At 42.3% G+C, this 12,878-nt stretch overlaps 1 protein-coding gene across 1 annotated transcript; it reads right to left on the reverse strand.

The window, feature by feature from the left end:
* Positions 1-1,894: 1,894 nt before the first annotated feature.
* On the reverse strand, positions 1,895-11,265 carry UBE2A (ubiquitin conjugating enzyme E2 A). The gene is made up of 6 exons (XM_036114438.2): positions 10,986-11,265; positions 10,753-10,833; positions 10,328-10,353; positions 4,837-4,926; positions 3,755-3,843; positions 1,895-3,448 (listed from the first exon to the last, which is right to left on the reverse strand). The coding sequence occupies exons 1-6, from the start codon at positions 11,027-11,029 to the stop codon at positions 3,320-3,322; spliced, it is 459 nt and encodes a 152-aa protein (XP_035970331.1). The 5' UTR covers positions 11,030-11,265; the 3' UTR covers positions 1,895-3,319.
* Between the last annotated feature and the right edge of the window lie 1,613 nt (positions 11,266-12,878).

Raw genomic sequence — 12,878 nt, forward strand, 5'->3', positions numbered from 1 at the left:
TAGGCTGTTTATAGATTTTATAGGATTTTTTTTTTTTTTAAACCTACAGGGTTCATGCCAACCTTGAGAAGCTGTGGTTCAATTAGCAAGTTAGAAAAGCCAGCCTTCAGTTCTCTTGAGTAAGAGTGGCTTTGCGGCTCAAGGGGGAGGGGGTGAAAACTCATTTCTCTCTTCACATTTCTTTTCCCAAAATGATTGGGCAGGGGGAGGGAGGTGGGGAGTAGGGACATGTTACACATAAATCTGGTTTTCTTAGATAAGTTTAACAGAATATGAACGTAGTCACAGTTAAGGCTCCCAAGTAATTGGGCCAGCTATATATTTGGTTCTGGATTTGGGGGTCCAGATTTCCTAACTTCTTAGATCGACTTTGGTATTGATGTGGAATTAGGGTGAAGTCACTTAACTCTGCTTGACAATAAAATATGTTGAGAATGAGCTGCTGACGACCTTGCGGTTCTATTTTGTCCCCATTCTGTTGGCTCCTGTGTTTTCCTTTTCTTCTAAAGAGCAGTCATTTGTAACTCAATAACTTTGCTATAAAACCTGCACAGGTAAATAAGCTGCTTCAAGTTTTATTTGAATTACTTAAGTTATACTAAGTAACTTTCAGTTACATATATAGCCTCAAGTCTCACAGATCTACTTTTTAGATTTTTTCCCCTCTCCTTTGATTGCAAAATGAATGGGAATTTCATGCATTCTGCTGGGATACTTTTTTTTTAGTAGGATGCAGTGCATTCCCTTTACTGTGAGTAATCCCTGAAGCTGGAGATGGGTCCTATATAAAGGACTCCTTGATTATAACTTGGTTATAATCCTCGTGGTTCCCTCATGCCCCTTTCCCCATATCAGCAGGTGCAGAATTGAAGACTCAAGTTCAAATCAGACTGCCATTTGTAAGGGGACCTCACAAATCTGTTTTAACCTTATTCTATTTACATGCAGGCGGCCTGTGGCATTTGTAAAAAAAAAACATTGTAAAGAAAAAAAGGCAAATTAGCATTAAATGTTTGAATGAATGGTTTTTGTAGTGCCTTTGACCGTGGATATGATGCTTTTAGAGATCAGCTTGTTGACTCTGTTGTAACGTTTTAAAAGGATTATCCCATGAAAAAGATGGAATGGTGTTTCTCAGGAGGTGTATAAAAAGAAAAAAAATCTGCACATTACCGATCTCACCTTTTAAAGTGTGACTAAGAGTGTCACTATTTAAGGTACCCAGCCACAGGAGGAGGAAAAAGTTAATGTGAAACGCATCTACCAAATAAAGACCAATTTCATGTGGTTCTACTTTGAAGCAGAAATGGACTTGAGGGAAAATATTAAGCACATTTAAGGATGATGCTCCTAGGTGGAACCAACCAATGAATGCACTGAATGAACTCTGCCACACTGACGTTCCTTTAAGTGCCATGTCTTAAAGATGAGTGTAGCACATACACCATAAAGACTTACTTTTAAAGATTTATACGAGAGAGCGCGCGCACAGAGGGAGAGGGAGAAGCAGGCTTCCCGCTGAGCAGAGAGCCCCATGTGGGGCTCGATCCCAGGACCCCAAGATCATGACCTGAGCTCCCCCAGGCACCCCATATAAAGACTTAGCTTAATTTCATTTAGCCCCTACCCCAGACGAGAGGCGAGCGTTTCTACAAAGTCACTGTTCTTGGCTCTTTAAAATGAGACCGGTTGCTCCCCAGAAGAAAGCAGTTTTGTTTAAATAAGATTGAGGCTACCTGGACTCCCACCAAACTTCACTCGGGAGTTAAAATACCATTTAATAATGGTTTGGTACTATTTGTTTTGAAGCTAGGGCTTCTCGGTTTCCGGAGGCCCTGGTAAATACCCCCCTCCCCGACACAATTTCATTCGCTTGATTGACCATACTATGTGCTGAAGGAACTTTGTTTTATTTAACAGTTTTACATTCTTGTTAAAACGTTAAAAAAAGAACAAAGCATTAACACTTATGACAAGAAAGAAGGTCCTCTCCAACAGTATCTACTCCTCTTTTTCCTCTCCCAGCGTGTGTATTTTTCTTTTACCATGTTTATTTCAAGGGGGAAAGTGAGTAGATATGAGATTCCAATAAGTTAATACTAAAAGTTCATAGTGAGCTAAAATATAATTATACCTTGACTACAAAATTTTAAGGTTATTTTTATTTACAAGTTTTGAAAAATGTACATTTTTTTACATGGGTTACTTGTGCAAAGTTAGATTTAGAAGAGTGACAAATACACAAAAGGTGACGATGGAACATCAGACGAAACATGTACAAGCCTTGTCCCACACTGCTACTTAAAGGTACTGTCCTATCTAAAGTATAAAGAGCCAACGAGAGATCACAAACGTGACTTCGAGGTTCTTACAATACTGAAAGGGAAGACGAAACTAAAGCATGCAGCATTAACTCAGGATTTGAGTGGAAAATAGTTTGCCACAGATATGCGCCCTTCCTTGGGTTAACTAAAACTCTAAAAAAATGATGGGGGATTATAAATTTATCTAGGGTGGCACTGCTCCCTTAAAAAGATTAAAGGATCTCCCACCTTCCCTAGCTTAAAAACGAATGATTGTTTCCATTCCTCTGCTCCCACACCTCTTTAAACAGCAAAAACCCAGAAGACTTCAGTATTCTGAAACTTAGCATGGGTGAGCCCAGTGAGTATCTTGCAAGGAGAGGATGTGTCCGTTACAATTATCGCTGCATTCCTTTGGCCGAGTCCTTTAACTTTTTCCTTCGTACCAGTAAAAACCGTCTTGTAATTCATTTTGGTTGGATGTTAGTATGATAGCATTTTTAGCCTCCGCTGCTCTTTCAGAATGGATGCTTATATGGATTTGTTCCCCTGTTTTCCATAGGCCATATTCCAAACATTCACTTCTAAATCCAACACAAGTGAAGGACCAGCCAGGATGAAACACTGTAGCAATCCTTTGTTAAAAATAACATCCTGGTCATCAAGCTATGCATAAGCACCACTTGTATAACGATTCACTTTAAAAGCTTAGTGTAAAGTACGGTAACACAATACTGCCCTAAAACTGGAGCTGAGACACAACAGAAAAGGGATGAAGCATTAGTAATGTTCGCACGTAACCCAGGTACAGTACATTTGATCTCGTAGAGGGTGTTTGCTGAGGTTCAAGGAGAGGGTAGAAGGGGTAGGAAAAGCTCGGCAAGGGAAGATGGAAACAGCACGACAGCTATTTTGCTTTTAATAAAGTAATGTAATGACATTGAGGAACAGGAAGGTGACAAACACATCAATATATATTTTCCTTATGACCAGCCTCTTCTTTTGCTGCACCCGGGTCAACAGTCACGCCAGCTCTGTTCTACTATCGCAGAAACACGTTTTTCATATTCCCGCTTGTTCTCCTGGTACAGCTGAGCAGCCTGGCTGTTTGCTGGACTATTGGGATTGGGTTCATCCAATAGGGACTACAGAGACAATTTGTAAAAGGTCAGTTCCTCAATGCAAAAAAAAAAAAAAAAATATATATATATATATATATATATATATATTCAAAACACTCAACTGAATTGCCCTCAGTAACGGCTAAAGTGGATCTCTTAGCATACTAACCTAGAGTAATATTAATCTGCTAGTAGCTAGGCAAATACGTTTTCTGGGGGCTTGGGTCTTAATGACCTGCCCGTTACCTTAAGTTAGGACTTCCAGAAACAATCCAAGTGCTAACAGAAACATATCAAAGGCCACAGTTGGTCACATTAAGGAAAATTCACCTGTATGGATGTTAAAATGGAAGACACATCATAGGTTGGACTCCAGCGGTTCTGAAGTATGTCCAGACATATGCTACCGTCTGCATAGACTAAGAGCACAGAAGTAGGCATGTTAAACGGAATAAAACCATTCAGATTTTTAACATCACAGTCAAGACAAACATAGTCAAGAATACTTTGCCTGTGAGGTTTAACAAGATTCCTAAACTGCTTCTCAGTTACCTTCCTAAGAAGAAGAGTTCTAATCATTGCTAGTGAAATAGTCAAAGAATGTCAAATATAATTGGCATAAAACTAGAAGATACTTAGTGCACTTTCTTCTGAAAAGACTGCCCTATTAACCAGGAAATCATACGCGTTTTCCAATTGGGTCCCTAGGCATCCAGACACGTGGGAAGTTTATTCCACTACATTTGCAAACTCTATCTCCTATCCGAAGTAACAAAAGATAGCTCGGAGTTCACAAGGTCTCATTTCAGCATGAAGATAAAAATATCTGATATCCCGGAAAATACTTTATTAACCTAAATAAAAAAGCAAGCTGTTCTAGGCTTACTACTAGCCAAAAAAGCAGAATGTAAGTTAGAATCACTGGGCTGCTTTTCCAATACACCGTAGCCCTCAGCCACAGAATCTCATATTCAGCAGGTCTGGAGTGGTGCCAAGGCATCTCTATTTTTAAAGTGTTCCATGGTAATTTTCTTCTGCATCTAAAGTTGAAAACTATTGTTCTAAATAAATAGTTCTAAATGTCGTGAAAATAGTCACAACACAAGACTACCCCAATCCGACATTAACAGGAAACGTCAAGAGCGTCCTTATTTCTGTATAATAAGTAAATGATAAAGATCATCAAAACCAGGAGGCTTGCAGACTCCAAGCCAAAGCAGAGTACCTTCACTGCTTCAGTTCTAGGGCTAGAGATCAAGACAGCAACAGACCATCATGAACAAGTTGTTTTCAGGAAACGGCAAGATGCCTAAACAAATACTCAGGTACTACGGACAAATACACAGGAAACGTGGAACACCTCCCATAATTAGCAGTGTAGTTTAAAATATTGCATTAAAAGTGATACTTGCCATTTGGATGAAACATCTTAGAGACAAATCTAACCGTAGGTGGTTTATTTGGATATTCTTCAGTGAATTCTATTGTAAGCTTAAATGTTCCTGTAGTTAGAAAAGAAAGGTTTAAGAAACAAATTTATCACTTTGTTCAGTAGTACTTTCTTTTTAATGCTACATGACACTTTTTCCAGTACTAAATGAAATAATGCAAAGATAGAGGGTAGAGAGGAAAGAAAGGCCAGGTGAGAGACAAGGTAAGTCATGATCTCTAGGAACTGCTCTAAAAATAGATACTGTAAGAACCACCACCCAACGGGGATTTTTTTGTTTTGCCATCATTCTCCCCCAAACTTAAATACAGTCGTCTTAAGCTCAAAAGTACTGCCTGCAGGATAACTTTAGCCACTGTCCATTTTGAAGATATCCTTAAAATGACAAGAAACTAGAGCCAAAGTTTGGCGCTCTTGCCTCAGAAGACTGAGAGACCTCAAAGGCCTATTTTAACCAGCCGCCATCTTAAACTCTCCAGTGGTTTTGACATGGGCTACAGAGAACGAGAGTACAAAGCCTCCAAAGTCAATGCTAGAAATACAAATCTATAACCAAATTATCTTTAAAAATGGAAGGGAATAAGTATAAAAGTGTTCACCAGCCCCTTTTCGTACAATAGCGACTCTATAATGAAAACACAATTGAATGTAAGCCAGAAAAAACTTTATAGTCTCTCTCACAAATCCTTAAGTATGACTCACAAGGTACTACACTATAAAATCAACTCCATTATTCACACTAATGGAGGGAATTAATGGCAGAAATAATTTAAAAATCACATTAGATTGCATTCATGTCTCCAGCAAATTTATCTTTCTAATGATGTTTGTTTCATTCAATTCTAATGAAATGAATTTATTTTCCTTGAATATGTGTCAACTCAGGTAGCAGGAGGCCCTGACATATACTAGGTTATAGACTTATTTATAAGGAATGAACAAACTGGATCTCATTCAAGAATTGTAAGATGTTCTGATTTGGGGAGATTGTTTCCTTCAAAGTATTTTTTAAATTGGGTTTAATAAATCCAAGAAAACAATTGGGCAACTGTTTATTCCTGACTGAAATCTCTTCAAGTAAACTTAAGCAATCACTGTCCGGCATAAGGTGGCGGATGTTCCACTATTACTCTGGTCCTTTTAAAAAATTTATTCTAATACTATAGACCACACTTCAGGTCGAGTACAACTTGATACTGGTTTCTTCAGAGTCGGCAATTTCCTCCATCAATAGGTTTATCACCACTTAAGAAAAAAAAGACTACATTCTATTGCTAGATCCATTACATAACAATACCAAAGTTTGTTTCCTACCAGCAAACTCACAGGAAACAATTTGCTAAGAGTTGCCCTTAGTATGATGAACGTATGTTCCAAAGTTTCGGAATACTTTATTCCCCAAACTACTGTTACTCCCTAAACTGTGTGAAAGCCAGATTTGAAGATACTGTATATTACAACTAAGGGCAAAAAGTGAAATATTTTGGAATGGACAAACACGCTACAGTCTATCAGAACCTACTTCACCTTATTACCACCTGGTCATGAATCTTCCTATTTGTGAGGAAGAAATATTGGTTCTTCCTTTTCAGTGCCACTGATATTATAATACACAGGAAAAAGCGGGAATGAGTGTTAGAGAGTTCAAAACTTTGAGCTTCCTTATGCATCTCAAGTATAAACACATTTGGCTCAAAGTTGAAATCTGATTAAATTAGAGCTAAGAGATTTATCATCACGGAATTGCTCTAAAAGTGGGCGGATTTAATAGCACACAGGTACTAGGGCCCAGGTACTTTAAATTAAGACCATCATTAAATATGATATCCAAAAGTGGTAAAGCAACACGTAAGACAGGCGTTAAGTGGAAACAGTAGAGCATAGTGGGGAAGAGCACAGCCTTGCAGTCAGACCTGGGCTCAGTTCCTTGCTTTGCTACTTACTAGGAGCCACTCGACTTGACTAAACCTCAAGTTCCTCATCTGTAAAATGGAGTTAGTAATAGTACCCACCACATTACATTGTTGTGAGGTTTAAATGAGGGAAATGTGCACAGTGACACAAAGTACGTGCTCTATAAATATGGTAGCTGTAATAATTCTAAAGTTTCACACTCCTAGACCCAGCTGAAGGAGGCAAAACCCAAATATCCCAACTTGACTATCAGTAAGAAATACACAATTAATGAATTTAAATATTAAATACTACTTTCTTTCTGACCTACACCAAACACTCACAGCTGAATTCAAGTTGAGTATGTAGGTTGGTGGCTCTCGAAACCCTTGACTTGAACTTTCTGCCTAATACTCGGCCAGAAGTTCAACACTAGATACCAAGTAAGTTAATCAAGTCTTTTCAAACAGCTCATTTACTATCTTGGGAAGTGAAACAACCTGCTTATGTCTACTTGACTATAAATTAGGACTTACCCCAAATCGTATTTCAAATACGTATTTAAAAGGGGATAGTTCATACTTTTAGCCACATTATACTACTGGAACCTTTTTAATACAACCCTCAATGCAATTTCTGAGATCCAAAACAAACGTTAAGGAAATTTAAAATCCTAGAATATTATGCAATTGAGACTAGAGCTTATCCTCTGGATATTCAGAAGGTTAGGCTTTAAAATAATGGAAGACTTAAGCCTCACTATTGTACACAATCTGTACTGCTTTTGCTCATCTTCCTGAGGAGGCCAAAACATTGTAAAGAAAGTATCAATCCATCTATACAGGGGAAACTTTGTGTTCGATGGCAGAGGCGTGGCAATAAGGAGTGATATGGTTAGACTAGAGAGTGTATGTTCGCTGAAGACATTCACAAAAAAACACCTGCGTGTTTTCTGCCATTTGGCCACCAGCTTGTGACCCCGGAGGAGAAAACAAAGTACATGCACCTAAAAAAAATTTTTTTGATGACCAGAGATTCTGATTTTTAAGATAATACCCAAATAGTCCTCATCATAGGATGTATTTACCTTAAGAACACCCTCAGTGGATTTTGAGTGATTAATTTTTAAAAGACTTAAAACCAAATTCTTACAAAAAGCAAATACTAGTATCTTACTGTGTATTAACAATTTTTAGATGATGTGATGGAGAATACTTTATTCCATAGTCTTTGTATTCAGCATCCATGCCAAGATATTTTGATGAGGAAGCATTGCCCCCCAGTGTTTTGTTTGGTAGTGTAAGTTCTTGAGAACATTTTCCTCTTACTTTAAGTGTGTGAAGTTAAGTCAAAATACCTTCAAGAGTTCCTTTTCTTAAGTCTTCATCTCTTTAACTGGGGTCTGGCTGTTCCAGAAATGTCCACCACAAATGATTTACAAGGAAACAGCAAAAGTAGTTTTGGGGTTGTTGATTTATATAATACATTGGAAACAGCAAAATCAATTGTGCCACTTGTCCCTAATGAGGCTTTCCTAGTAAATTCCCTAATTGAAAATAAACGGTATTAAAAAATGGTCAAAATATTTTTTTGTAGCCACAGCCCATGTTCTAGACACCTGAGGAAGCATCCATGGATAGCAGACTGCTCAAGAGAATGAATCAGAAAAGGGTATTGTTATTTAGCTGGAGTAGTTCCTTTCAGTAATGCCAGTATGGAGATACACATCATCAAAAACAGAACCGGTGATGTCAACGGGGAAGATCCAGGTAGATAATGGATTCCTTAAGTACCTTCTCAATGCATACCACTTAAAACGAGTGAAGCACCCTTGAAATATTTAAGTAGCCAATCCTCCAGCAAAGTGATGTACTATTAATAAAGCTGTGCCCAGCATAAAGCCGTCTGAGTAAAGTCAGGAGGAAGAAAAGAAGCCAATGAAAATAAAGCCTGCCAGGGCTAAAGCAAACACAGTTAATCTGCACACAATGCTTAGGTATAAAGAACGAGCATCAATCTAGCAGAGGAAAATTAAGTTGAGCTAGCTCTTGCTATGGATCAGTTCAAACGATTTACTGCACCAAAGGAGTATGCCTTTAGAATCACTCTCTTGCTGTCATTTCTTTTTATTGGAGCACTGAAGAGCAGTGACATTTACCCAGGGGGTGGAGGCAGGGAGGAAGCTAAAAGTATTCAGGTGACTGTCCACAGTCTCCTAGGGAAATCTGAGTATTTGAGACAAATCCGAGAGCTGGCTGATACTGCCCTTCCTCACCACATCTTGCAGACTGGTAGAATCAGAGAGCAATCGGACTCGGCAATAGAAGTATATACTTAGTAGTTTGCAGAAATGTTTTTGTTCCCACCTTCAAACTGAGCTCTGTGTATGAGTGTGTGCATGTGTGTGTGTGTGTGTATCAAACGCTAAATGAGTAAAGGAAGATGGTCACTGAAAAAAGTAACAAAGCTCCTTTGCTTTTTTAAATACCTCAAATATTAAAGATGTCGATCAGTAGTTCAAATACTTTTAATTGTGTCTGAAATGTATTAAGCTTTCCAAGAACGACTACACACGCATGCACACAACTGAATGTACATAAAACCGTATCGATGTCAAGTTCCTGGCTGTGATACCGTAGTACAGTCATTCAAGACGTTACCAAAGGGCTGGGGGAATGCGTGAAAGGTATACAAGGTCTCTCTGTATTAGTATTATTAATTACAACCGCACATGAATCTGTAATGATCTCAAAATAGAAAGTTTAAAGAAAAACTTAAAAAGCAAGTAACGTGTTTTTAAAAGTCAAGCCTAAATCCATTAAAAATCCTGTACCTATAGGTACACAGAGTACCTTCAAGTAGGCTGGACACTTCTCAAGAGAGTACATTAAGGCTCCCCTCAATTCTGAAGCTGCTTTGAGAATACTGACCATAAAGTCTTGATAAAAGCCCACTGAAAACTCATTCAAAAATAAGAAACAAGGTTATATTCAAACTGGCCATTAAAGGTGCCATTAAAGACCATCTTAGAGCCGTGAGGCTGACAGGTATTCAACGCCAGATTGTAGAAACCAGATAGTTCTGTGCAAGGAACTCTCACACCCATCCAACACCCAACAAACACATATTAAGCACCCGCTGAACACAGTTCCTGCCCTTGTGGTAGAATTCCCAACTAGGTGGTCTCTGGGGTCTCTGAGTCTATCAGCAAGTGGTTGGGTTGATACTAAGTCAGTATCTAGACAGGCTGCTGAACTGAGCAGGATCACAGCCCAGACCTCAAAAATCCTTAACATCAGTGCTATGAGGCTCCTTCTAAAAAGTGACTGCCTTACCCAGATTTTTTTTTTCTTAAAGAAGCAAGCAAGAAAAAAGGTGCAGTTCTAGTCCAGCGGACAATGGCCAGAACAACCTGCCACGTATGGGAGTTCACTCAAGCCTTTAGCAGGCAGAGGCTAGGGAGAAGCGGGTTCTTAAGTAGGAGGCACTTCCAGGACGACTGGGAACCCTTTCCCCCAGATGATCAGGCTCCTGAAAGGTGGGTAAAGAAACTCTCTTACCGTCCTCAAACGGGGTCCCTTCGGGCCTGCAACACAGAGAACAAACAGTCAGTTCCCGCTTCAGGGGCTCCCTTCCCCCTTAAGACACTGCTATCCCCAGCTCTGCCAACTCTCCCGCTGGGAAACCACCGCTTCCTGGGTCAGAAAGCCACTACAAATGGATGTTCGGGGCTCGGAAAGCCGGCGCAGGCCGCCGCGCCTAACCGCCACCACTCCCCGCTCCGCCCCCCTCAGAACCCCAAACGGTTCCCCGGGCAGCGGGAACCGAACTAATCGAGGCACAGGCTCCGGGGAGGCGCCTAGGCCCAGCCGGACCCAAACATTCCCCCTCTCCCTCTCCGTCCTCGCCGGGGGCCGGTCCCCGACGGCAGGCTGGGCCGGCCCGAGTCCCCCACCTCTCGCCACCTCCCGGAACGCAGACTCACCCGAAAATGACCGCGTTCCAAACCATTATGTTGTTCTCGGACGGAGCCCCGCTGACTCCGGCCGGAGGATCCTCCTGCAACCTTCAGGGAAACAGACAGGGGCTCCGCAATCCGGCACTCGCGTCCGCTCCGGGCCGGCCCCCCCCCCCCCGCACCGCACCCGGCCCGCCTCGGGACCCGCCCTGTGCCCCGCCTGGCAGCCCCCCGGCCTCGGCGCTCCTCCGTCGCTTTACCTCTTGAAGTCCCTCATGAGGCGCCGCCGAGCCGGGGTGGACATATCTCTAGCGGGGTCAGGGGTGGGGCATACACCGAGGTCTCGGGTCCCGGCGGAGGCTGAGGAGGCCGAGGAGGCCGAGGAGGCTGAAGGAGCCGAAGCGGCCGCCGAGGAAGCGCCCAGAGGAACGGCACTGCCCCTCCGAAGTCGAGGGTCGGTCTGGCGCCGGCTAAGCACCACCCCGGAGTAGATGGGGGCTGAACCAACCTGGAAGGAGAGGGGGGGGTGGAACGCCGAACGCCGAATGCCGGACAGGCCGTACCAAGACAGGGCGGGGGGGGGTGGCCGGGAAAGTTGCTTAGGTCATTAAACCCCAGCGGGAGGCGGGGAGCGCCGGGCTGGTGCGGGAGTGAGAGGCATGCCGCCGGCCGAGCGGAAGCCTGGAATTCACTAGGAATTAGTGGCGGAATGGGGTCCGTCTCCACCTGCCCAGGCTCGGACGAACCCTGGGAAGCTTTTTTCTGTTTTTTCTTTCTTTCTTTTTTTTTTTTTTGAGATCAGATCACTTACGACAGTGCGCACTGTGGCTGGGGGCGGCGGGGGGGGGGAGAGAAGAAGGATGGAAGTCCCTAAGTAGAAGGGAGGAGACAGTGGGTGGAGGCAAATCTGGTTCTCGGAAAGCGGGAACTCCAGGGACCCGGGAGGCTGGGGAGGAGGGTGTGTGACTGGTTCAAATCACTGAAAATCAAAAGGATAAATCGGCTTCGGCTATGACAGGGAGCTGTGGGTCCCTCGTCTATGAGATGAACGTGCGGGATTCCGGTCCCAATGTTTAGGCCAATGATCACCCCCAAGCAGGATAAAATGGTGGTGTGTGTCCTGGGGGAGGGAATGAGAGCTTAAGGCAAGCACAATGAGGTTTTAGCTCTGGGCACTCACAATTTGGCTCTGGAACCACATTTCCCCTTGGCAGTTCAACAAGCCAAGTGGCTACTATATATTCGGAAGAGTCCAAGGTGTGAGAATATCCGACTGCGGAGAATTGCAAGGGCAGAGAGTCTGAAGTAAAAGTAACGGTAAGACGCACGTGAAAAAGCTGCAGGTTGCAGAGAAGAGTCACAGTTAGTATGTGGACCTGCAAAAGCAATAACAATTTTAAAGAATAATTTGTAAAGGTCAACCTCAAATAACTTAGAAGGTAGGCAAAACACTCATTTTAAGAATTTTTGAAAATATGAGAAAGGTAAGTTTGGGTTAAGTCATGGAGAGTTTTGAACGTCAAGCTAATGGATTCCTTGGAAGGTGGCTGTGCATAATTAGAGTCGGGCTAGTCAGAGATGTGGGTCCCAGGAGAGCAGCTAGGAGACACTTGAAGTAGTCTAGGTGAGAAATACTGAACCAGGCAGTGACAACAAAAACGGAGGGGATGGGATGAATGGAGAGGACTCAGCAACAGATTGAACTTGGAGGCAAGAGAGAGGAAGGAGTCAACAATGACTGGAGTTCTAAGCCCCAAGATACCTGGGGCTTTGAAGGTGCCACGGACAGAACTTGGGAACAGAGCGGGGAGGGGGGCAGTTTGGGGACTTACTGAGTGCAATGACTTACTGAGTGCATGGGACTGGTGAGAAATCCGAGCAGAGATGTCCGTAAGATATCAGATGTGCAGAAATTTGTTTCTAAGGTGGGAGGTGGGAGACACTTGATGATGGTCGTGATTCTAGCTGCTGTTTAAATACAGGTACTTTCATGGGAAAGGATTTATATCTCCCATTGACACCAAGATATCAGGAGCTAAGGCAAGTCTCCCTAATAGCATCTCACTGTGACTGTGGTGGGCAGGGGGTACAAAAATAAGTTGAAAAATCTCCTTTTCCTCTCATCTAGTAACTGGCAGTCTACTAATACACAT

The sequence above is a fragment of the Halichoerus grypus genome, chromosome X, assembly GCF_964656455.1.
Source record: "Halichoerus grypus chromosome X, mHalGry1.hap1.1, whole genome shotgun sequence".
Classification (NCBI taxonomy): domain Eukaryota; kingdom Metazoa; phylum Chordata; class Mammalia; order Carnivora; family Phocidae; genus Halichoerus; species Halichoerus grypus.